This window comes from Mytilus galloprovincialis, chromosome 2 (genome assembly GCF_965363235.1).
Source record: "Mytilus galloprovincialis chromosome 2, xbMytGall1.hap1.1, whole genome shotgun sequence".
Taxonomy (NCBI): Eukaryota; Metazoa; Mollusca; class Bivalvia; order Mytilida; family Mytilidae; genus Mytilus; species Mytilus galloprovincialis.
In genome coordinates this window covers 93,268,220-93,294,346 of record NC_134839.1, presented here as the reverse complement: position 1 = coordinate 93,294,346, position 26,127 = coordinate 93,268,220, and the positions used below count along the sequence as shown (strand labels likewise).

At 32.3% G+C, this 26,127-nt stretch overlaps 1 protein-coding gene across 3 annotated transcripts in view; it reads right to left on the bottom strand.

The window, feature by feature from the left end:
* LOC143064903 (uncharacterized) overlaps positions 1–16,127 on the bottom strand; it is a 28,450-nt gene extending 12,323 nt beyond the window's left edge. For 2 of the 3 annotated variants that reach the window (XM_076238109.1, XM_076238111.1), the window contains exons 1-7: positions 16,018–16,126; positions 11,809–12,055; positions 7,904–7,939; positions 6,786–6,870; positions 6,085–6,150; positions 3,702–3,749; positions 553–591 (exon numbers count right to left, since the gene is read on the bottom strand). In XM_076238109.1, coding sequence (XP_076094224.1) covers positions 553–591; positions 3,702–3,749; positions 6,085–6,150; positions 6,786–6,870; positions 7,904–7,939; positions 11,809–12,012 — 478 coding nt within the window. In that variant the 5' untranslated portion in view covers positions 12,013–12,055; positions 16,018–16,126. Of the gene's footprint in view, positions 1–552; positions 592–3,701; positions 3,750–6,084; positions 6,151–6,785; positions 6,871–7,903; positions 7,940–11,808; positions 12,056–16,017 lie in introns of all 3 variants that reach the window. The other variant, XM_076238110.1, reaches the window with a different exon arrangement.
* Positions 16,128–26,127: the final 10,000 nt, after the last annotated feature.

Sequence of the window (26,127 nt, the reverse complement as noted above, 5' to 3'; positions counted from 1 at the left end):
ATAGAAATAAGTTAATCCTGGTACCTTTGATAACCATTATTCTCAATTTCATAATTGTATTGACAATTTGAATCATTATACATCTCAACCCTTAACATGATTTTGTTATCTTTATCATAAGGCAGCTGTGTGGTTCTGTATAAAGTAATATATTTTAGTTTCTATGATATGTCCTGTTATCACAATTACAATATTTATTGTATATCTTTGAGATGAAACTATGATGTTAAAATCAAAGCATGATAGCTAAAACATGTAAAAAGGAATAGAAAAAGAAAAGTTAAATTCGAGCTAAAAACTGTGCTTTAATTTAATTTCTAGTTCAATGTTTCTCAACTTTCAGTCATAATTTTTACTTGAATAAATACTATTCAACCGGAAATAATAAATCATATTTTTGGTCAGCAATTATCTGTCCATCAAACATATCGTTTATCTAGTGACGGTAATGCCTTTAACCTACATTTTTAAATTAGAAAGAGAGAGAAAGAGAGAAATTGCTAACGGGCATGCAGAGAAATGATTTTTTCTAACAGCTGTTTATCTACTTACAGGCATCGGATGGGCATAGTTTACTCACAAATGGAGATCCTGAAAAGAGATTTTACAAGATTATAGAAATTTGATTATTAAGATAATTATGTAACTTCTCCTGTTTGATATTTTGATTCAGCTGGTTATTGGTTGTACTAATATCATAATTTTTTACAGTTTTCTTTATCATAGCTGACATTTGTGTAATTTTGATGAGAACCTGTCTCCTTTGTTTATCACAACTTTTAGAACTGATAGTTTTAAGAATTACATAGGTATTCTAATTATAACTAATATCCAAGAGACAGGAATTGAACAAGTAGACATAAAAAAACTCTGATGAAATTCAACGCCTTGAAAACAGTATAATACATAACATGTCCTAAATGCAGTATAAACAAAATACAAATTGTTGTCACAATGCAAACGAAGCTTTTTTAACATGATGAACTATTATAAAACAACTGATAAACTAAACACATGGTTACAAGCAGTAAAAACTGTCGTTATAACACTTAATGAAAGATTAAATAACACAAGGGAAGAGATGAAACCAACCTACAACTTAATCTCACTCTTACTAAGACAATAAATGACATTAATATTGCCTAGTCATGTCCAGTCCATTCCAGTCCAGATAATACACAATGCATTCATAAACACTCAACTAACAGCGTTGTTTATATTACTATTAAAGGCGCATTAGCTACCAGATATAAAACTAGAGGCTCTAAAGAGCCTGTGTCGCTCACCTTGGTCTATGTGAATATTAAAGGAAGCAAATGGATTCATGACAAAATTGTGTTTTGGTGATGGTGATGTGTTTGTACATCTTACTTTACTGAACATTCTTGCTGCTTAAAATTATCTCTATCTATAATGAACTTGGCCAATTAGTTTCAGTGAAAAATGTTAGTAAAAATTTACAAATTTTATGAAAATTGTTAAAAATTGACTATAAAGAACAATAACTCCTAAGGGGGTCAATTGACCATTTCGGTCATGTTGACTTATTTGTAAATCTTACTTTGCTGAACATTATTGTTGTTTACAGTTTATCTCTATCAATAATAATTTTCAAGATAATGACCAAAAACAGCAAAATTTCCTTAAAACTAACAATTCAGGGTCAGCAACCCAACAACGGGTTGTCCGATTCATCTAAAAATTTCAGAGCAGATAAATGTTGACCTGATAAACAATTTTACCCCATGTCAGATTTGCTCTAAATGCTTTGGGTTTTGAGTTATAAGCCAAAAACTGCATTTTACCCCATGTTCTATTTTTAGCCATGGCGGCCATCTTGGTTGGATGGCCGGGTCACTGGACACATTTTTCAAACTACTAACCCAGAAGATGATTGTGGCCAAGTTTGGATTAATTTGGCCAAGTAGTTTCAGAGGAGAAGATTTTTGTAAAAGATTACTAAGATTTACGAAAAATGGTTAAAAATTGACTATAAAGGGCAATAACTCCTAAAGGGGTCAACTGACAATTTCAGTCATGTTGACTTATTTGTAAATCTTACTTTGCTGAACATTATTGCTGTTTACTGTTTATCTCTATCTATAATAATATTCAAGATAATAACCAAAAACAGCAAAATTTCCTTAAAATTACTAATTCAGGGGCAGCAACCCAACAATGGGTTATTCGATTCATCTGAAAATTTATGGGCAGATAGATCTTCACCTGTTTAACAATTCTACACCTGTCAGATTTGCGTTAAATACTTTGGTTTTTGAGTTATAAGCCAAAAACTGCATTTTACCCCTATGTTCTATTTTTAGCCATGGCGGCCATCTTGGATGGTTGGCCGGGTCACCGGACACATTTTATAAACTAGATACCCCAATGATGATTGTGGCCAAGTTTGGTTCAATTTGGCCCAGTAGTTTCAGAGGAGATTTTTGTAAAAGTTAACGACGACGACGACGGACGACGACGGACGACGGATGACGGACGACGACGGACGCCGGACGCCAAGTGATAAGAAAAGCTCACTTGGCCTTTTAGGCCAGGTGAATTAAAAAAAGAAATATGAAATTTTGTTCAATCATTTAGATGTTATACCACCATGGTATAGTTCGTCGTATCCGGTTGCAAACTATAAATGATACAAAAAAATATTCCGTTGAATTTGAATATCTTGTGTGTTTAAAAGTACCATTCTTTTGGTGTTTCATGTTTCTATAAAAAGCTTGTAAACAGTAAAGAAAGGGGATGAAATTTGATTGGTTAACTTCCAGTGATTGTGATTATCTTGTATGCAATGAAATATTATGTGAAATTTCGTCTGTGGTATTGGACAGGATAGAACTTTACTCATACCAAGTATTTCTCTATTTGCAACAGAAATAAATTCTGCACATTTTTTTTTAAAAGTGCAAATTCAACAAATACTAATACATTGTATGGGGGAAACCGTGGTGTTATTAAACTTTGATGAAAGTGAAATAGTGAAATAATAATTTAATAATTCGCTTTTAGCAGCCAGTTTAGTTCAATTTTGTCCAAAAAAAAGCTAAGATATATCGCTGATGAACTGTTCAAATGAATAAGACAATCCCATTGGATCCGTATTCATGTGACCTTAAATTTAATCTATTAGCATGTAGTAGTCGTGTTCAGTCATTAAAAGTAAACTAAATTCAAAATTGAAAGTAAAAAAAAGATGAATCATTTCGTTAAAAATTTTTAGTCAAAACGGTGAACATAAATTTGACAGCTAATACTCCTTTAATCGTTATCAAAGTAAACACCGCCATTAAATCTTACACTGCTACTGTTTTCCTTAGAATTGACAATGAGATCGTTCAGGACAGTATGTGTTTGTTGCATTAACAAAGTAAAAATGAGACTCATAAGAAATTATATACCAAACTATACATAAATGTAATGATATCATTTTCTTTACAAAGCCATAAATTACAAAATAAATTCGAGGATAAGGAAGGGTAAATGTGAACATCCGTGATTTATTTTTTGTAAGACATTTAAATAAGTATAATTCTGTTTCTTTATCGTGATACTTAGACATGTTCTGTATATAATAAAGAGAATTTACTTTCTATTATTGTTAGTATGCCATTGATTTTTTATGTTATAGACGTCCATTGATATTACTATACTTTTTCACACGCACTTCCAGTTATATATACACTTACCTGGTTTACATCTGTCTTTCAGTGGATTTGATTCCCTAGTATAGGACTCTGTTAAGATATAAAATTTTATACATTTGTATTAGATACGACAAATTCCTTCGTTATAAATTGTTTTCTCAATTGAATTTGAGATTTTTCATGTCGGGTCTTTTACAGCCGACTATATGTTATTGGGGTTTTCTCATTTGATGGTCGTACGATTGTCTATAATAATTATTGCTTACATCCACTTCATTTTAACTTTGGCGAATAGTTGTCTAGTTGGCAATCATACCAGATCGCCTTATTTTCATAATGACATTGCATATAAAACTATATATGAAATGGTCAGATTTCGCATGTTTGTTTAGCGTACGTTATTTCAATTAAACACAAAATATTTCAGTAATATTACATTTATTGAAATGCAAAAAAAAATCGCTCTCCGTATTCGGTCAAAATACAGGTTTAAACGGAAACGAGAAGTACACTTTACGTAATATTATCCCATTTTATGTTTTTCCTTTGACTTTGATTTATTTGCGATTATAAACAAACAATGTATACGTCATGTACAGGTGAATTAACTTCTATGTCATTTGGTCTCGGATAGAAAGTTGTCCAGTCGGCAATCATACCACATTTTCTGGGTTTTTTTAAATGCATGACTTTCAAGCAAAATTTATAAATAATCTGGTTATCTTCCATGTGGTAAAAAAACTCATTTTTTGTTTGTTTTATCTACATTTACTTTCAATCTCTCGAGCTTTCACAATATTTATGAAAAAGTATCTATATATTTTAGACCGTCTAGCGACTTAATTATCAAAACAGTGTTTATGTTCCGGACCATAATATGAGTATATTGACCATACGCGTATGGTCATGACCATATGGGTATTTACTCATATGGTCCGACCATACGCGTATGGTCGGGGTAATTAACACTCTGTTACAGTTTCTTTTTTCAAAATACTTCTAAACTCTTCATAACTCGTTCATTAAAAAGACGCTATCATATAGGTAATTTTATTATTATATTATAATAAAAAGATTAGCTAAATAAAAATTACATGTTTCATATAGTTAATTTTAATTACTTGTCAAAACTACAATAAACACATTTTATACAGATAGTCTTTACCAATGGTCTTTACCGATGGTCATTACCGATTTGTTATTACGAGTGAATGGCAATATGTCGACTTAAAAAACTAAATTCAAAAAAATTCTTAATGAACTGTTACACAAGAAGTCACTGGAAAGTTTATTTAAATTGTCTTGTGAATATGGTGTATTGCCGTCATGGTACGATATTTGAGATCTTGAGCTTCTTAATAACACCGTAGACATATCGGAATGGCCAAAGACCTCGGTATCACTGTACGCAGCTACAAAAAGAATAGCTTTTTACTCGCAAACAAAAGGTGTAAATGAAAAGGATCGTGCACAACCAAGACTTGCAAATGCAAAAAAGCTATCATACTGTGTGGAAGTAAATGTCATCCCAAGCCTACATGCAAGAATGTAATAAGCGATGAAAACTAACTATGGCACCAATATTTAATTTTTACATTTGAATTATAAAAATAACACATTGTCATATAATTGTTTTTTTAGATAAAATTTTTATATTATTGAAACTTTTATAATGCAATTTAAAAAAAATACCTATATGGTCCAAATACTCATGGTCCGGCCCGTTAATAACCAAACGAGTATTATACTCATATGGTCCGACCATACGCGTACGGTCGGACCATACGCGTATGGTCGGACCATATGAGTATACGCATATGGTCATGACCATACGCGTATGGTCCAAATACTCATATGGCCCGGAACACATATATATTTCAGACCGTCTAGCGACATAGTTATCAAAACAGTGTCTATATATTTTAGACCGTCTAGCGACATAGTTATCCAAACAGTTTCTGAACATTGAATAAATGTCATTCGTAAACTTATAGATAAAGAAAAATCAATAAACCAAAAATAAGATATACAGCCCCACACGACAACCACTAGCTGAGTTATAGGCTCCTGATATAGGACAGGCACACAACGTCGCAGAATGTGGTAGTGTTAAACATTTTTGCTGGCGTCCTACGATCCCATGAACCTTGGACAGTGGTATAAAAGCACGACATAAAAACAAACAAGTAATCACTTGAAAAAGGCTTAACTCATTAGAACGGTACAAAGCACAAAAACACTAAAGACAAATAGTAGAGATCTGGGGATACTGAAAGCTTGTATATTGCCAATAACAACTAACATAAATTCCTTTAATTAAGAATAGAATATCAAAAGTGTTTTAAAAGACGTCATGTATTTTTAGGTGTTTATGTTTACAGAAGAACAACCAATAGATAATATAAATATTCGTTAGACAACATACCTGCCTTTTCATGGTAAAGACACACCGACTCTTTGTGTATGTTTAAATACTGATGGCCTTTTTGTGCTGTCGTTGAAAAAAGAAACACATCATGTGACAAACAGTACTTTTGATAATTTTTTGTAGCCGATATACATGAGAACGTCTTAAGAATATACCAGACATCATATATCTGATAAAGGATGGAAACCAGCAGTTACTATGGAAAAATGATTGAAGTTAAAACATTACAAAGAAGTATACATTAAATAGATTTTTATTCAAATAGTAACTTTTTCTATGAATCAGTATGCTAGAGCATTAATCCATTGTAAACAAGGAAACAAAACGGTAGATAATAGAATTGAAAATTAAATCTTATTTTTGTTTTTAAGTATGTAAATGTGTGTCTCCAAAAGATACAAAGCCCTGACTTAAATCGTCATGGTAACAAATGTAGATGTAGAATTATATAAAAAAAAATGTTTGTATAGCTGTATAATTTTGAATCTTAAAGATTTAACTTTTTCTGAGGTCATGGGCCAATCACAAATTTATTGTAACAGTAAAGTCCTTTGAACCTTAAACCTGTATGTTAGTATGAGACAGTGAGTGGTCGGGATTATAAATCTTTATAAGAATACTTATTCCCTTTAAAACCGAAGTAAGCATGTAGTAACTTTGAAGAAAAAATCAATCACTTTGATTATTGTTAAACATACCTGCAGATACGATATGAGCATTGTCCTTTTCTCTTGACTTGATCACATAAATTACTATGCTTAAAACAACAACAATGACAGCAGCCTGTATGTAAACAAATTGGTTTTTTTTCAAATGGTTCTTGATTACAAAATATTTTGATATAAAAATTAGAAAGAAAGTTTTATAATTGATACTAGATCTAGTGATACTCGTTTATTTCATTATTAAAATAAAAATTATTGTTGATGATTGCAGTTACAGTTTGATCAAATTTGAATAAAATTGAAGGTTCGCATGACACAATCTATGTAGTACTCTCAATGGCTTTTTTTCAGACAGCCGAATAGATTGATGGACGTGCGAACATCCCATATTTTGCTCTGGATACGGAAAAAGTGCGCAACTGTAAAAAAATTAAGACATGGCTGGACTAAGTTTATAAAATGTATATGTACTTTTGTTTCAAAATATTTAAATTTAAGTAAACTTTCAGTGTAAAATATCGACAAATTTAATCCCTACCCATATTAAAATGAACATGGAGTATGACATGAAGGAATTATTTATTAAATGATAAACCCGGTCCCGTTTTACGGCCTATATAACGTGATGGCATTCCGCTTATTTTGAGGTTTTGTGGTATTTTTTCACCTAGAACGCCACTTCGAATGATAATTACCGTTCAACGAACACGGTAACCGATTATTATTGTATATCATTGAAACGAAAATTAAAGTATCAACATATATATCTTTTTAAGAAAAGTTTATGGATTTGAAATTTTGTGTGCTTTCTATTCAAATGTTCACCTGTTTTAAAAGAATTCAGTCAATAATAATTCAGAAAATAAGAGATAAATGCATTAAATTTTTTTCAAATTTCAATTACAGGGCAATGTTAAAGGCATAATTTTACTAAAATCTGTAACATTGCCCATTTGACATAAAATGCTTCAACTGTATATTTAAATTTTACATTTCAAATTAAAAGTTCGTTTATGAACATTTTTTTTTTTCTTCATCTTTTTAAAAAGAAAATATTTGATGCATCACTGATGAGTCTTTGTAGAAAACCTGCGTCTGGCGCAAATCAAATATTTCATTCCTGGTATTCATATAGGTTTATTTATACTTACAATTACACAAATTTTCAACTTTGATGGCAGCGTGCACTGTGAATGAAACAAAATATTATTATTAAAATCAAACGAGAAAATATTATTAGTTACAGTGTTCAATACGTGACGCGAAGCCAAACCCGATATAAATTTTATTGACCCGATAAATTCCGTATTAGGACAATTGAACACTGTGTAACGATTTTATCCTGATTTTGTTATATTACATATCATTATTTTCAAATTCAATATTACTAGGACAATATCAACCAAATATATTTTAGATATTTAATCTCAAACTGTGAAAAAGTAAAAATATAAGGACTATAAAGCAACTCAAATTTCATTTTTTTTTTTATTAAGGGAGATAATTCCAATTGACGTAATGAAAAAATGTACTGAAAGTTATTAGGAAATATCAGCCATTCAAATTGCGAGAAATTACTCTAAATCGGGATAATTTGATTTATAGTTTTTTATGTGAATATTTACATTCTTATAGGAATCAAAGAAAACATTATATATAAATAGGGAACACGTAGCAGACATTAACCAAATGCGTATTTTTGTTTACCTTTAAAGACATAATCAACTGATTAATGGCTACCGCCATATCTTGGATTCTTTTTCAGACTGTTCTTTAATATATCGTAGTTACTTTTTCATTGATGTTTAGTTAACTCACCTTTCTGTCACATTAAAAAATGAAATCTCATATTTAAGAAGAAATCACTCGCCAAAAGTAACGTACACGTAATATGATTGTTGAAAGTGGATTGAACTTTCGTTTGAAACAATATACATAAGGTCTTTAGTTATGTGTATTGTTGGTAGCTGTCAGTCTGGTTCTTTATGAGTAAAACTTCTAATTACAAATGCATTATTATATAGTACAAAAAATAGTTAAACAAATGTGAAACAATTCACAAACAAGCGACTGAAATGACTCGTACATTTTTCGGGCCTGAAACATTTATTTTTTGAAAACCCTTCACGAGGTGTCCTCATGCCCAACATTTTGGATAGTCAAAAACATAAAATGTTTGAGAGCATAAAAACCAAGATTAGAACAACCGAAACCGTTAAGGGGTGGGCCTTGGTAAACACAAAATGTTCCTCTTCCTTTTTTCCCCTATATTCACGCAATTTAAAGGATAGGGGTTCATCCATCATCTACCAAATTATTGTTAAAATTCACTGTTACATTTATAATTGTAAGAGTATATTGAGTATTACCAGTGTTTTGGCGGTACCTTAAAAACGAACAAAAATAGTAGAATGCATATATATTATTTGTTTTCGCACATATACTCAATAAGAATATCAATAACTGCTAATATACGTAGTAGTAACATATTTCAAAGTGAATCTGAAATGTCATGGTATTCATTGCAGTAGTATATGCCTCTTATTAAAAGGAATAGCGGAGCATCTGCGATATGATTCTGTTATTGTTAAATCATAAAGATAATAGCAAGAATATGTAAATAAAAATTCGACAAATTAGATGAAATACTAAAGAAATTACTATTTTTTAAAACACATAAAAGGGGGCCTTCGCCCAAAAAAATATAGAGCCTTTTGCTAATCTGTTTTGTTCCTGATAACATTTTAACAAACCTTCCAAGGTTATATCAAATTGTTTTCAAGAGTCACTAAAAAATTCCTCAGAACACAGTTTTTTTCGGAGCATTTCGTGCACTAATACTATGTTTTTACCTTTTCAGCTTTCGATTTCTTTAATCTTAAGAAATAATGTAATTCCTATATTGAGTGCTTAGTGGAGCCAAACTTGTCTAATTTTCTTAAATGCTTCTGCATATTTTACTTATAAACAGATGTAACAAACAGTAGTTCTTGGTCATTGTTTCAATTACTGCGATATTTCAAAAAAGCAAAATATACCAAAGGGGTATTCAAACTCATAAGTCGAAAAGAAACTTGCAATGCTATGGCAAGAAAATTAAAACAATCAAAAGAAAAATAACCGTATCAAAAAAACACAAAATAAAACTAACAAATTAATTGCGAGTACTCTGTTCTTGGCGTATTTTTTAAAGGGAAACATAAATACCCTGTCACATCTGGTCCCTGTTTTTTATTCTTGTTTTTCAGCTTTGTATCGATTAGATGAGTTGAGCCACTTTCACCTGATGTTTAAAGTTTGTTCATAATTCTGTTGTACTGTTACACCACTGTGACGTCCCAGGTAAGGGGAGGGTAGGGCACTGGCTATAATATGTTGAACCCCACCATATTCTGTATGAGCCTGTCCAAATTAAGTTGGGAGCCTGTAATACAGTGGTTTCCGTTTGTTGTGGTAAATCTTATCTGTATTTGTTCATTGTTGATTTATATAAATCAGGCCGTTTTTGATCTTGTTTGAATTGTTTTACATTTGTCATTTCGGGGCCTTGTATAGCTGAGTATAAAATTGAGAATGGAAATGGGGAATGTGTCAAAGAGACAACAACCCGACCATATAATAGACAACAGCAGAAGGTCATTGGTATTGGTATTGCTCACTGCTGCATACCCTACGGTGACGTATAGTTGTTACCTTCTATATGTCGTCTGGTCTCTGGTAAAGAGTTGTCTCATTGGCATTATACTACATCGTATTATTTTTTTTATCGAAAGAAAATGTAAGATTTGTCTCGAATATATCATTAAGATCATGAAATAAAACATTCGGTTTACCGTAATTCTGTGATTAATTTTACATTTTCAATGCTCTTCAACTTTGTACTTGTTTGGCTTTATAGATATTTTTATATGAGCATCACTGATGAGTCTTATGTAGACGAAATGCGCGTCTGGCGTACTAAATTATAATCCTGGTACCTTTGATAGCTATTTACAGCCCAATGTATAAATGAGTTCTATATATACCTACAGGTTAAATGTTATCCTTGGAAAATGACAGAAATATCGTTTGATGGTGTTGTTTGTTTGTTTTTTTTGGGGGGGGGGGGGGGAATTGTGTTTGGTTGGGTTTTTTTTGGGGGGGGGGGTTTTCTTTGCTTTTTTTTTTGCTTTGTGTGTTTGTATATAAAGTATAAAGATATAAAGGGGCCTCTAAGATTTTAAACTAAAATTGAGTATGGAAACTAGGTATGTATCAAAGATACAACAACCCGATCAAAGAGCAGAAAACAGCCGAATTCCACCTATTAGCCTACAACACAGCGAGAAAATCTCAAACCCGGATGTGGGCATCAGCTGGCCCCTAAACATAAATGTATACTAGTTCAGTGGAAATGGACGTCATACTAAACTCCGAAAATTAAATAAAGCTTTTGACTAGTTTGTGATATCGAAAACCTTGGTCTAATATTTTTTTCAGTTATACAGAGATTTCTTTCGTTAAAACCAAATACGTTGTTACATACATGAGTAATTCGAACAAATTGAGATAAATAAACACTATAGGATGGTTAAATAGGTAATCAACAATAGGAAATTAAAAATCACCTCTTTAATATACAATTTGGTATTTAGCTTCTCGTTTCCGATATCGATATCAAGATCCACACAAGGGCAGTGTGTTAGTATGAACTTTATTTAAAGTAAGTTCAGCAGGACAAATCCCGTTAGTGTACATACTAAAGTAGTCATTATTCATAGCCAATATATCAGCCAAATATCTAAAAGTGTTATTCCATTTTTGTATCAGATGTTGTTTAGATGGGTCTTTGTTGATTTTAGTCATAAATTGTTTAGATGGGTCTTTGTTGATTTTAGTCATAAATTGTAACTCATAATAATACAGAAACAGGTCCGCTGTAAGTGGTGTACAGTTATTCCCCATGGGAATTCAGTTTTCTTGATGATATATATACGGAATTTCCATAGAGAACAAAAACTTATCATGTAAAATTTAATTACTGCAATGGTAGTTGTTTTTAAAAAATACGTCCTACCGTTCTTTTCGTTTTCTTTGCATCGTTTCTAGTTTCATTAGATTCGGTAATAGGATCAAAAACATCATCATCATTCATCACAGTTTCCTCTGCACCATTGTTGTCCTGACCATTTTCACTACTTGCATCACATATCTTTTCTCTATACTCATCTTCATCGTTGACACTGATATAACTTTTTAAGGATGGTCGTTGTCGTGCCATTTATTTGCACTATGACCTTCAGCATAATTTAATAGAATATTACCTGGAAACATATTATATATTGTCTTTACCTCAGGTTTTACTATGTATTTTCAGATGTCAATTAGAATAGGGTTGGATTTTTTAACTGTTAGGGGACGACCAATTGATATTTGGTTTTTGTTCCATAAAAAATGTCAAAATACATTCTCAACTTTAACTAGGTAAGTCTAGACCACTATAAAAGTTAGTTATATCAATATATGATATCTTTGAAATGTAAATAATAATTAACAAACAGAGCACAAAATATACTGTAAAGTTTTTTATATTCATTATTTTTCGGTTGCAATTTTATTTTTATAATCGTTTACAAGGTTTTTTCATGTAGTGCATATAAATAAAGTAACTATCAGACTGTACAAATTAAATGCATGTGAGGTCGAAGTAAATATGTACTTATAAACTATTATACTCTGTGTATTGATTTAAACTAGTTACATATATAATTTTACAATGCGATTTACATTGTTACAAATAATAGAAAAAGTACAGACGAGACAACATTAAGGATTGAATTATTTGATAATATCTCTTAACAAATTCAAATACAGTCTGTTCAACAAAGGCTGAATTTCACAAACTAACAGATGTAAGTCTAATCGCTTAAGATCTACAAAGGCAGTGGCGGATCCAGGGGGGGGGGGGGGTTCCGGGGGTGCGCACCCCCCTTTATTTTTGCCGATCAATGCATTTGTATCGGGACATATGTTTTGCACCCCCCCCCCTTTGCACTGGGTGCCCTGGGTTAGCACCCCCCCTTTCGAAAATTCCTGCATCCGCCCCTGAAAGGTACTTAGTTAAAAAAAATAACATGATAATTGGACCGAATTCATTAACACATCAATATAATTGATTCTAATAAAACAAACACAAAATAATCATTGAACAAAGGTTTCTTTTAAATAGATCATTTGATATTTTATACTTCAATGATTTAGCATACCTTTTTAAAATTATGACAATAATAAAAACTTGACTTGTTCAAATAATTTTCGGTCTTTTAAATATTCTTGATATTGAAACACAAAATATGAAAAATAGAAATAACTTTATGATTTAAATATTAAATGTATACACTGAATACACAGGACGATTTTTTATAAACATGAATTGAAATAACCAAAATATGTCTACAGGTATATTTCATGAACGTTTGCGTCAGTATATGATGTTAACACTTCCCAATACGCTGATCAAACCAATCCTGTTAGTGTAGCATTTTCATGCTGAAAATCTCGATACAGAAAAGTGTTCAAGTTGCCAAAGATGTTACTCAAGTAAAATACTCCCTAAACCATTCCAATGCCTCCGCCAAATCTGTCAACATTTGCATTTGCAACAAACTTTCAATTCAACATGTGTACACAGAGTGTGGCTTTATATGTCGATACATCATGATTTTTAAGAGATAAATTGGTTCTGCATATTTGGACACAAATTTCTAGTTTATTAGTCAAAGGCTACAGTATTTACTTATTATTTTAGTCCGATATCAGTAATGAATGTTTTCAGACAAATTGTCGTAGGAATTCATGTCCCTAATTTTCCTCGTCCTTTATCATACTAGAAAAATTCTTTGTACTGAATGTTTAAAAGAGGGGCGAAAGATACCAGAGGGACAGTCAAAATCATAGATCGAAAATAAATTGGCAACGCCATGGCTAAAAAAGTAAAAGACAAACAGACACATAATAGTACAAAAGACATAGAAAACTAAAGACTAAGCAACACGAACCACCAAAAACTGGGGTTATTCTCATGTGCTCCGGAAGGGTAAGCAGATATTGATCCACATGTGGCACCGTCGTGTTACTCATTATATTACAAACCCGATAAATAGTCTAATACGGTAGGTCACATTCGTGAGAAGGGAAAGGGATTGTAGTTACCGACTTAAGGAACATATCCGATATCATCTGTGAAACGGTTATTCCATAACGGTCATTCAACTCTTGATGGCGTCCGTAAAATTTATGAGGGGATGATTTCAACTTCACCATTTGGAACTCTTGGTTCAATAGCTTCCTTGTGGGCAGCAACCCTCTATCAAGGAAATCATGATAGGACATACAAGCCCGGGAATATCATTTGAATTGGAAGATTTATACTCCGTATGCAGGCGTATGTTGTTCCAATATTTTTTCAACAGTTAATATACATTAATCTGTCATATAAGAAATATGAGGATATTTTTAAACATTACATTAGACATGTTTACTCGTAGAACGATGTCCAAGACTCTTATCATAAAAAAAAAACATGTTATGATTTCTTATCATTCTCTGGAACGTTGAATTTATTTAAATGAATGCCATATTGAAAACTCGCACATATATTAGTAGGAAATCAGATTTTAATTATTCTTATATTTTGTATTTTTACAATTATGTCGTGTTGGTACAAATCTAAAAAGGTCCTTTGAAAAAGTGCCTGACATATTTGATTAGCATAGAAAGTTTATCCTGGGACCTACTTTTCTGTTGCAAATTCATCTCACAAGAAAACTTTCGTAATAGATGCGACGACTTAAAAACAAACAAAAACTAGAACAATAAGCCGAAAAAAAGTGAAAACTTTACAAAGATACTCCTCTGCTTTGATTTACATACTATCTTAGCGCTACAATATATTAAAATGGTCATAGTCCCAATAACTCTCGTAAAATGTTTAATCAAAATGGCGGTGCTTGAGTAGTATGGTCTACTCATATGATATAAAAAAAAATATCCTATCATGTATGGGAAATTTCGGGGCAAACGCTCCCATTCGAGTTGTGCCACTGTTTCAAACTACAAATGCAGATAACATGACCAGTCTCTATTAGAAGAAGTTAATCCTCTCAAAAATTGTCAAACGTTAATGGCGGTATATGACGTATATATATTCTTCTTCACATAATGACAATTAAATCTGACTTGGCCATGGTTTTGGTATGAAAGCTTTTGGCAATATGGTCTCAGGGAAGATAAATGCACTAGATGTCATTGAGGAACAATTGGCAAAAAATGTCGAAGTCCGAAAAAACCAACTCAAATGGATGGCAAAGCATAAATATTTCGGACAAACAGTCTCAGATGTGTAGTGTCCACACACTGTTACGTTTGGACCGACGTAGAATATTTACATGCAAGTGCAGCGGGTGATAACATACTTGTAATTTAAATGGTGCTCTTTTCAATAAAAAGAATTACACCTATAGTATTCCTAATAATTAATAATGAATGTATTTTCAATAATAAGTTGAGGGTGCTTTCGATCTTGAACACATATAAAAGTCATTATTAAATTTTGCAAAAATTCTGCCATCAACGTCAATTTTCTGAGGGACATAAAATGTTTTTTTTTATATATTTTAAAATTTCAAATAACGACTATAGAAATCAAGTTTTTTAAATTTCATTTGGTAGGAAATATATAAATTAAATTGGCATATATATCAAAAGTGCATGAAACATATTCGAAATTTCGACCCCTAGGTAGCCCAATCAGTTATAAAAAGCATGTATTTGGTTATAATCACTAGCAAAATTAAATATGGTAGGTCTACCTATTTTATCAACCCTTTCTTTGTTCCAAAGCATTGTATTACTATGGTAGAATAAGATTATGCGTTTGAATACTGGAGGAAAAGGGCTTTTATAAATTGTATTAATGCACTAGAAAAAAATAATGTACTTGAAAGTAACAGAGTGGCATTTGCCTAAAGGTTTTATTAAAGACTTTTCTCCTTAACGAGCAACGTTAATTTAGGTAGTTGTATTATATTATTTGGCTATGTTGTACCATTAAATCTGTGTGAATGTCCTTGACCATTTAAAAAAATAAAATCTGCATTTAAACAAAATTAAATTGAAAAAAGAAGCAGTATCAACAGTTTTATGTTTTTGTAACTTTAATTCGATGCAAAAATGTGTTCAAATGTAAAATATTTGTTAATTGTAGTCATATTTTTACACAGCTTACCTGTATATATAGGTATCCGATTGCTACTGAAGGTACAATGTATCTAGGTCATAACAGTTGTTTACCTGCATATCGCTTCCGCGAAAACCTATCCCAAATATATATTCTAATTTGTGTGTCTGTTATTCTTGGAATACCATGCTTTCTTTAATAATGCATGAACTATGTATGAACTTTATCTTTTAAAAAATACAATATCCTAGATAAAAATATGGCCGTACAAAGAATATGCATTAAACGAATATAAATTTGGAACATATTTTTTGTCATCACATGCATACAGTGCATTCAAAATTACATTTATACACCAATAGATGCAATACTAACACAATATATTTTTCACCTAAACTACGCCGTTATTAAATTATTTTCCTTATAATGCATACCCTACCGTATAAATTTACGATTTCGAAGGCACAATTATTTAAAACAGGGATTTATGAATCTCAGTTGGTTGAGTGATTGAGCATGCATAGATCTGCATACACTGTCTCTTTTTCAGGCCCCTGGCTGGGGAACTCCATCAACATAGGCTATACATATCTCATATCAGATCTGTATAATATCTGGCTGTACTAGGGAACTCCAACGATATGGACTAGGAGAGTACAGAGCTGATACCATAAAATATGCTCTCCGGCAGGAATTGGGAAATCCAATGACATAGACTAGGGAGAGTAAATGATAGCCTATATGCGTTCTTTTGCAACTGGACTGGGTGGACTTGTGGCCTCCATTACAAATGCTAGAAGATTACATAACTGATAGAACATCTATATGATTTAGCTAGAAGGGTGCAGAGCTGATAGCGAATTTGTATTCTCTCCGACTGGACTGCGGACCTCCAATGCCTAGGCTAGGAGAATAAAGAGCTGATAGCATATATCTCTCCGGCAGAAATGGGGAAATCCAATGACAAAGGCTAGGATAGTGACAGAGCTGAAAGCATATAAGTTAGCTCCAAGGAAGGCCTAGGAAACTCCAATGACATACCGTAGCCTAGGAGAGTTAAGAGCTGAAAGCATATAAGTTAGCTCCAAGGAAGGCCTGGGAAACTCCAATGACATACCGTAGCCTAGGAGAGTTAAGAGCTGAAAGCATATAAGTTAGCTCCAAGGAAGGCCTGGGAAACTCCAATGACATACCGTAGCCTAGGAGAGTTAAGAGCTGGTAGCACATTGATATCAGTCAAAAGGTTTTTTAGAACCCCTAACCTGTATTGTGTCATGAAATCGATATCAGTCACGACACATGTTCAATATGCGAATCTGGTGAAATAAAATTGGTAATCATAATCTGTAAACTGTCATGTCACTTGAAATAAAACATCTAATTGAGCAATGTATGACATGGATTTTTCAATATCACAAACCACATCAACCCTCAACCCAATTCTAGTGCATTTCTACTTAATAGATGGGGAATGTGTCCATGGGAAAAATATGATGCCCCCGCTTGCATATCTTCTATACTATTAAACGAGAAGACCTCATTTTGTGTGTCGCTTCTCTTCTTTCCACAATAAATGAATCAACACGCCTTTGTGTCTTATAGGTACAGTGCATAGTCGCATTTGTCATCCATTCATATGTTTATTCAGATTGAGTTATTTTAGGAGAAAAACGAGAAAAAAGGCCTCCGGATATTGTCCCGTCATTGGACGAAATTTCAAGTCAGATTAGACTTCCGGTTTGCGTTTTTCTGTATACTTTGAACATACATATATACTACGAATAAAGTGTATTTTCAGAATTTTATCTGCTATCATTTTCAAGTTTACTATCCACGGCGGTCACAGAGTTTATTAAAATTTTATAGAAAGGGTCTGTATTACTATATCAATGATCACCAGGGATCAATTAGTTAACTTAGAACTGAAAGTAAATACGTTATATTTATGAAGTAATGAATGTTCATAATATACAGATAAGTGCTAAAATTATTCATGTGAACTTTTGATGTACCTTTTCTGAAATTCTCCAGTCATTAGATCTTTTACAAAATTCATTGATTACAAAAAAAAAGATGTTGTATGATTGCCATGTTGAGACAACTCTCCAAAAGAGACCTAATGACACAAAAATTAACAACTATAGGTCACCGTACGGCCTTCAACAAAGAGCAAAGTCCCTACCGCATACTCAGCTTCAAAAGGCCCCGAAATGACAATGTAAAACAATGCAAACGAGAAAACTAGCGGCCTTATTTATGTACAAAAAATGAACGAAAAACAAATATGTAACACATAAACAAACGACAACCACTGAATTACAGGCTCCTTACCTTACTTAAATGTTCATAACATACTATTAAATGTATGTTCATATTGAAATTGATAGAAAACCAAAAATTGGGAACTTTGAAAATAAAGATGGAGGGTAAAAAAAAACATGTTCCTGTCCCCATTGATAACCTATGACTTGTGATACTTTTGCTGATATTCTTTAGTCATTCTGTATTTTACAAAATTCTTCCAACAACACTTTACATACTTTAAACTACGCTCTGAATGCCCGCGATTTCGCGGGTGTGTTCTAGTAATGTTATAAAGTGACATGACTCAAAAACTGTAAAAGTAATAATTTGTACTTGATCTGAGTTTTATGGTAATAAGCATTGTGTATAAGTTTCATACCATTTGGTTGAGATGAACTAAAGACAGAGAACGGGAACCAATTGTACAGATAGACAAAGGCAAAACTTAATGCCCCCTATGCTACGGCGGGGGCTTAAAAATCATGGCTCTATCAATTAATGTTTGTGTTACGTTCTCCACGTGCTCTGTGTTGATTTTTTACCAATGTCACCATCCGGTAAAGACGACAACAAACTTGGAAGTTTTGAGCTTGGAAGCCACTGAATGAAATATTGTTTGTCAATGATATCCATCAGGATATATGTATATGTAATCCATCAAGGTATTTATATTACAATGATAGAAAGGTTTTAAATATTAGTCGCAACAGGTTTTCTTTCCAGTTCTGTAAACATTTTCGAAAAAAATCCCTTTGACCAATGCAGATCATTAGCACACCCCTAAATTTGAGAATCGACTAAGCTCTGCGTCTCGACATCAATGCTCCATCGGGGAATTTATATCAAATGCATGCAGGAAAGGCTTCGAGTTCTGTAAAATATATCATTAATTCATTTTATCCTGCAATTTAGGTGTCTTACTGTTCTATAAAGATACAGCCCTACAGATATAACTATGCTGTATCTGTATACACAGGGTTGTGTTCAATATCGTAGCGACAACGTTTGTGTATTGACGAGTATTGTATGAACATGTGTGACCCAAGAATGTGTATTGACATTGTAGTCGCATTTCAATGACGTATTTGAACTAACGATTTACTTTTATACGTTCTGTTTGTTTTTAAAAATTTCTTTAGAGCAATAAGAAAACGCGAGGAAATTACTTATTGTTTTTCTCATTGTTTTTTTTTTTTTTTTTTTTTTTTTTTTTTTTACTTCCAGCATTTTTTTGACATGGCCTCCCCCCGTTTCTATTCGAGTTATCAAGACCAAATAATGACTATAGGTAGATCTCATCATGAAGTATTACCAGATGAGGCTGTGTAGGATCAATCGTCCCCTGTAGAAGTTATCTCCCTTTTATTGTTGGCAGATGGCAATGTTCATAAACATAAACAATTAATTTCGAGAACCAGAAGTCATAGAGACTTGGAATCTTCAGCAATAATCTTTAATTATCTGACCTTTAATATGCACCCAAGGTCAAAGGTCACCAAGTGCAAAAAAAATACGCTGCAATTTCAAGCTTACATATTAGGAAAACGATAAGACTTTGCTGCATACATACAGCGTATAAATTGTACCTCTCGATGAGCTCTACATTGAATACATCAAGCCCAAAAATGTCCGACCGTCTGTTCAAAAGTTACAACGGGATGATTCTTAGAAGTATAGTATTGTGTGTACATCCTTTTAAAGGTAACAGATATCAACCTACTATTAACTGCAAAGATGATCAGTAATTAAAGACCTTCAATTTGAGGTTAATGTCAGATCATGATGAAATTTCACCTTGACCTTCAAAGTATACAATGACCTTGACCTTGTGATATTTGAAAGGTCAAGTGGTCCTGAGTTGAATGGTGGTAGTCCCATGTCTCCACGACTTCCGGTTTTAAAGTTTGGTATTGCATCATATATTTGATGATTCATTGTGACATTGATGAACTTTGGAATTGTCCCAATTTTTTTTCTACAATGATGTGCTTTAACTGCAGATCAGTTATCATGCAGTTTGAAGTTTTGCGAGCGGAGGCATGTATTTCTGAATCAACAACAGCTTAATACTTAAAATGTGTTAGAAATTGAAGAGGTTAACATAGTTATATGTTTGATCAAATACCAAAAACATTCCATGGAAAATAACACCAAAAAATCAATTTGAAATTTTCAAGTTTTGAATTGACTTTGTAAGTTTCATAACTTCTATTTATATAGTTGATATTGCATCATTATTGGCACTTTGTCAAATGGGGTCATCTGATATATCAAATTGAAGGTCTTAATAAACTCTATTTAATTGAAAATGTTTTACCTCTTTTTCAAGGGTGGGGTCATTTAGTGCAAAAATTCAAATTTCTCAGATGGTAAGGTTGTCGCATATCAAATGAAAGAACATAAAGCGTACATTTCAAATTTCAAATTGACATCCCCAAAACATTGGTTGGGTGGGGTCATTGAGTGCAAAAAATAAATTTTCTTTTAAGATAGGGTTGTTGTAAATCAAATGAAAGGTCATGATGTATACATTTTAAGATAGGGTTGTTGTATATCAAATGAAAGGTCGTATCATGATGTGTACATTTGAAATATCAAATTCCTGACCTCCAAACATTAGTTTGATGGGGTTATTAGGTGCGAAAATCAAACTTTCTAGAACATGGCGTTGTCGCATATCAAATGAAAGATCATCAAGTCTATGTTACATATATCATAGTTTCGATCTCGAAAATGTAGGCGGATTGGGTCATTAAGTGTAAAAAGCGAAAAGTTTCAGAAGGTATGCTTGTCGTATATCAAACGAAAGGTCGTACAAAGTACATTACAAAAACATCACTTTTACTGGAAAGACCTTTCAATTGTTTTACAAACAATTGAGATACTAGTTTTTAATTTGTTTTTACTGTTGAAATTTACAGTTGTTAAAATAGATAAGTATTTACCTTGAGCGATGTATTATTGTTGACCATTCGAGATTCTATTTTTGCGAACCCGTGTCGTGATTTTGATAATTATTTTATTATTACTACGAGGGCATCTAGAGATTTTAAATCGGAAATAAGTGCAAAAAAAAGTAAGTGTTTGTGTCTTTCAAAGCACAAACAACATACAAAATTAATTTTAGGAAAAGAAAAAAGAAAAATGCTTATTGTCTTTAAATAATAAATTTCAGCTGTATTTGTACTCGGCTCGAAACAGGAGTAATAGCCAAAGCTCGCATTACACCTGTTTTTTAGTCCCGTACAGTTGATATTTAAAATAAAAGACATTAAACAGTTATTGTCTATATAATTATGAAAATTGCAACTCACATATAGTGTAAAAACCATACGAAATACATGTACCATTGGTACAAAAAGTTTACCTACATGGTCAAACGAATATTTCTTTTAGTATGTTTATTTCATATATATTCCTTTCTTTTGATAATTTTTTTTATTTATGTTTTATAGTCTACATAACTGTTAGCTGTAATTGTGGTAATTAATAAATATGACAATATTTCTTTAGTTGATACTTAGGATATCCTTTAGATTCTGTTGTACCCTCGAGGTTGTACCTATTTAATTCATTTTTTTTATTTGGCATTTTGCTTCATAAATGTCTCAGTTTGTTTTATGATACATACAGATAAGATATTTTTTGTTCCAAATTAGATCCCCAGGTGAAATATCACAGCACCCTGTATGATACAAATACGAATTGAAGGGATGAAGGGGCAGATCCAGTCAATTTTAAAAGGGGTATCCCAAATAAACAGGTAGTGGAAAAGGGAGAAAAGTGGAAATATGTCCCATTTAAATGCATTGATCGTCCCAAAAAGTGTAACGGGGGTCATGTGGCTAACATTGGTGCTGATGTCATTCTGTCCTTAAGCTCTTTGAATGCTATATTTTGTTGTGGTCCCTAATGCCAATCTATACCTTACTTTTGTAGTGCGTTTGCTCTTTTTTCTTCAAAGTCTTTTCACGAATTGTCATACATCTAAATACCAAATACCAAGGTGTAAATAAAGCTGAATCTTGTAAGTATTTTTCACCAACCTTTTCTTTGCATGTATTCATAAATTCTGCCAAAATATTGGTTCCAAGTAGAATTGGTACTGTTTTACTGTATCTGCTTTCAGGAACAACTAAAAACAAGCAATGCTGTACATGGTCAAGTGGTATACCTTTCACGTCAAGTCTGCTTCTATTAGCCCTTTATATGGTAACACATTTTCGTCAGCACACTCAACATTGAAATTCCTTCAACTAGACTCAACTGTAAATGAGACAAATGTTTATTATAAAACTCTTCATTTATTGTACTGACACAACTACCAATGTCCAATAATGCGTTTTTTTTAATTCCACAAATTGTAACTTCTGATTCATTACTTGACCCTACTAAAAAAACATTTTCAAGGCGATTTTCTTCATTGTTGACTACTACACACCTTTCATAATAGGCAGACTTCAGTTTAGATATTGTCCTGGATTTTCATTTGCACATCTGATGTAATACCAGGCCAAAAAAATCGATCTATAATAACTGAAATTGTACGGTCCCTCCCCGGATGTCCCATAAAATCATGTCCTCTTTGTAGTGTTTGATTTTTGTATTCTGACGGTAAAACTAACCATCTGACCATTTTCCTGAATTTCTCTATAAAGAACTCCTCTAACTAGTTTCAAATTTTGAAAAGATCTATACCTGGTCAAATTTTCTTTGATATTTTTGAAACTTATTTTGTTCGGTATTCTTTTGTTTTTTACAGCTCTGACCCAAAATCCTATCAGTGAATCTTCACGTTGCTGTTTTCTAAGTTCTCTCATATCAACTTGCGCCATAGGTGTGGAAACATGGGTAAAGCAATGTGAAAGATGTTTACAACGAAAATCATCCACAGACATAAAAGCTCCATTGGTGAATATTACAAGTAGTTCCCCTGGAATTAGTTTGTTTAGATTTTTTATCTTTTGAACTATCTAAAGGGGCAATCGAAAACGTTTTAGTAATGACGGACCATTTTACCAGGTACGCATTAGCAGTCCCCACAAGAAATCAAACGGCAAAAACCACGGCTGAATTTTTTTTCAATCAGTTCATAGTTCATTATGGAATACCGTCAAGAATTCATAGTGACCAAGGACCAAATTTTGAAAGTGATTTAATCAAAGAACTTTGTATACTAATGGGAATGGAGAAACACAGAACGCAAATGAAGTTAATACAGAACATGAAATAGTTCTAGAGTCTCCGGTGCCGCGAATATCTGCTAGACGTAGGAAAAAGCCAGAATGGCATAGTTTTTATCAGATGAATCAAATTTCTGTTCGGGAGTCATTACCAGAGACAAAACATGTGTTAGTTAATTTGATTTCTTCAGGAGTGTTATAGGATGTGTCAGAAACTATGGTCAGCAGAATTGTAAATACTGTTTTAGATGTCGGATAGTCAGAACAGAAATAGATAAATGTCGAGTCGCCATTTCGAGGACGGGGAAGAATGTAATAGTGACTTTTTTAGTGGTCATGTGATGTTTGTGAATATAATTTTATATATGTGTTTTATTAAATGAAATACAAGTTACTAAAAACATTTCTGCACTTTTAGATACGTCAATCAAATAGTGGCGTGATATTAAAAAAAAATACTATATCTATATAGAACTTCATAAGTGTTTCTCGTTTCTCGTTTTTTTATATAGATTAGACCGTTGGTTTTCCTGTTAGAATGGTTTTACACTATTAATTTTTGGGGCCTTTATACCTTTCTGTTCGTTGTGAGTTCCGCGTTGAAGACCGTACCTTGACCTATAATGGTTTACTTTTATAAATTGTGACTTGGATGGAGAGTTGTCTCATTGGCACTCATACCATATCTTCCTTTATCTATCCAAAATATATACAAGAAACTAAAGTTAAAAATCATAAAAGACCAACAAAGGCCAGAGGCTCATGATCTTGGACAGACAAAAAAATGCGGCGGAGTTAAACATGTTTTGTGAGATCTCAACCCTCCTTTTATACCGCTAAGACAATGCAGATAACAAAAAACACACACAAAGCAATATCGATAGAACAAAGGACTACTAGCAGTAACTGACATGCCAGTTCAACACATTAATTAAACTGATTGAAAGATTATGTCTTAATCATATGAATATCAAGCACAATCCCTCCTGTTATGGGTTGAGTATCATACCATCATAAAATATATGAGAAGAATATAACCCGTATTTGTATGAGCTATGGTGTATATGTATATATAGTTGTCTCATTGGCATTAGCATCGATCGCGATCAATCGCGTCACAAGTTTGAATAAATGATGCCCCAAAAGGGACCATATTTGGAAAAAATGAATAATAATTGTTTCGTTGGTTTTCAAAATATTCCACTGCAGAATACATTTTCATTGACTATTCCTAAATTGCTTCGTAACATTTCATTTTCATAATGTATACGAACAATATTGTGTAAAATTGTATAATGAAATCGATCAAAAATAGACCGGTCAAAAATAGATACTATAAGTGACCTCTTGTCCTCTCTTCTATTAATCAGGATGAAACTTTAACTTGACCAGAAACATTTTTATCCTGATTTAGAGTAATTTCTCGCAATTTGATTGGCTGATATTGTCCTAATAAATTTCAGTACAATTTTTTATTACGTCAATAGAAATTATCTCCCTTATTTATTACGTCAATTGGGATTATCTCCCTTATACAATTGACCTAATAAAAAAATTAGTTGCTTCATAGTCCTAATATTTTAATTTTTCAGTTTTAGATTAAATATCTAAAATATATTTGGTTGATATTGTCCTTATATTGAATTTAAAAATAATAATATGTTATATAACAAAATCAGGATAAATTCGTTACACAGTGTTCAATTGTCCTAATACGGAATTTATCGGGTCAATAAAATTCATATCGGGTTTGGCTTCGCCTCACCCGATATGAATTTTATTGACCCGATAAATTCTCGTATTAGGACAATTACACACTGTGTAACTAATAGTACACAACTCTTAAAATTTTTAAATCATAATAAGCATACTGTTCTATGTCGGGAGATTGTTATTCGGTGATTGTCGTTTATTGGTGTGGTTCATATCTGATTATCGTTTTGTTATAGTCATTTTGGGCCTTTTATAGTTTGCTGTTTGGTATGACCCAACGCTCCGTGATGAAGACCGTACTATTTAATAAATTATGACTTGGATGGAGAGCTGTCTCATTGGCACTCATATTGCGTCTTCTGATTTATATAAGTACTCAGTTTTATCTTTTTTTTTATCACAACTTCATGGTGAATTTCTTAAACTGAACACACCGTCACATTTCAATAAAGAACAGTACATCTTGTGTCAAAATCGTACTTGGTCATGATCAAACATATTCATCTTTAATAAAAAAAAAAAAAAAAAAAAAAAAAAAAAAAAAAAAAAAAAAAAAAAAACTTTCAGTTTTCAGTGGATTTGACTTACTCTACACTTTTACAATGATATCTTTAGAGAAACCAAATAATTCATTTAAGTTGATGACACTAACACTTCATCATGATCTATAACCAAAACATTTACCATAAACAGAGACGGGTAGATGGACGGACGTAAAGACTGATCAAGACTTTTAAATATACTGACCATCTCTATCGTCGACGGAGCATAACAAAATCAAAGTCGATCAAAGTGGTGAATTGAGTAACATGTCAGTCTTGTGTCAATCAACATAAACAAAATCTTGAGATTTTCAGACATAAAGTATAGTGCATAAGTGCAAATAGTAGTTTTTTATTTGTTACAAGAAAACAGGTAACTTGAACCATATTATCAAAGTCTACATAAGTTCTCTATT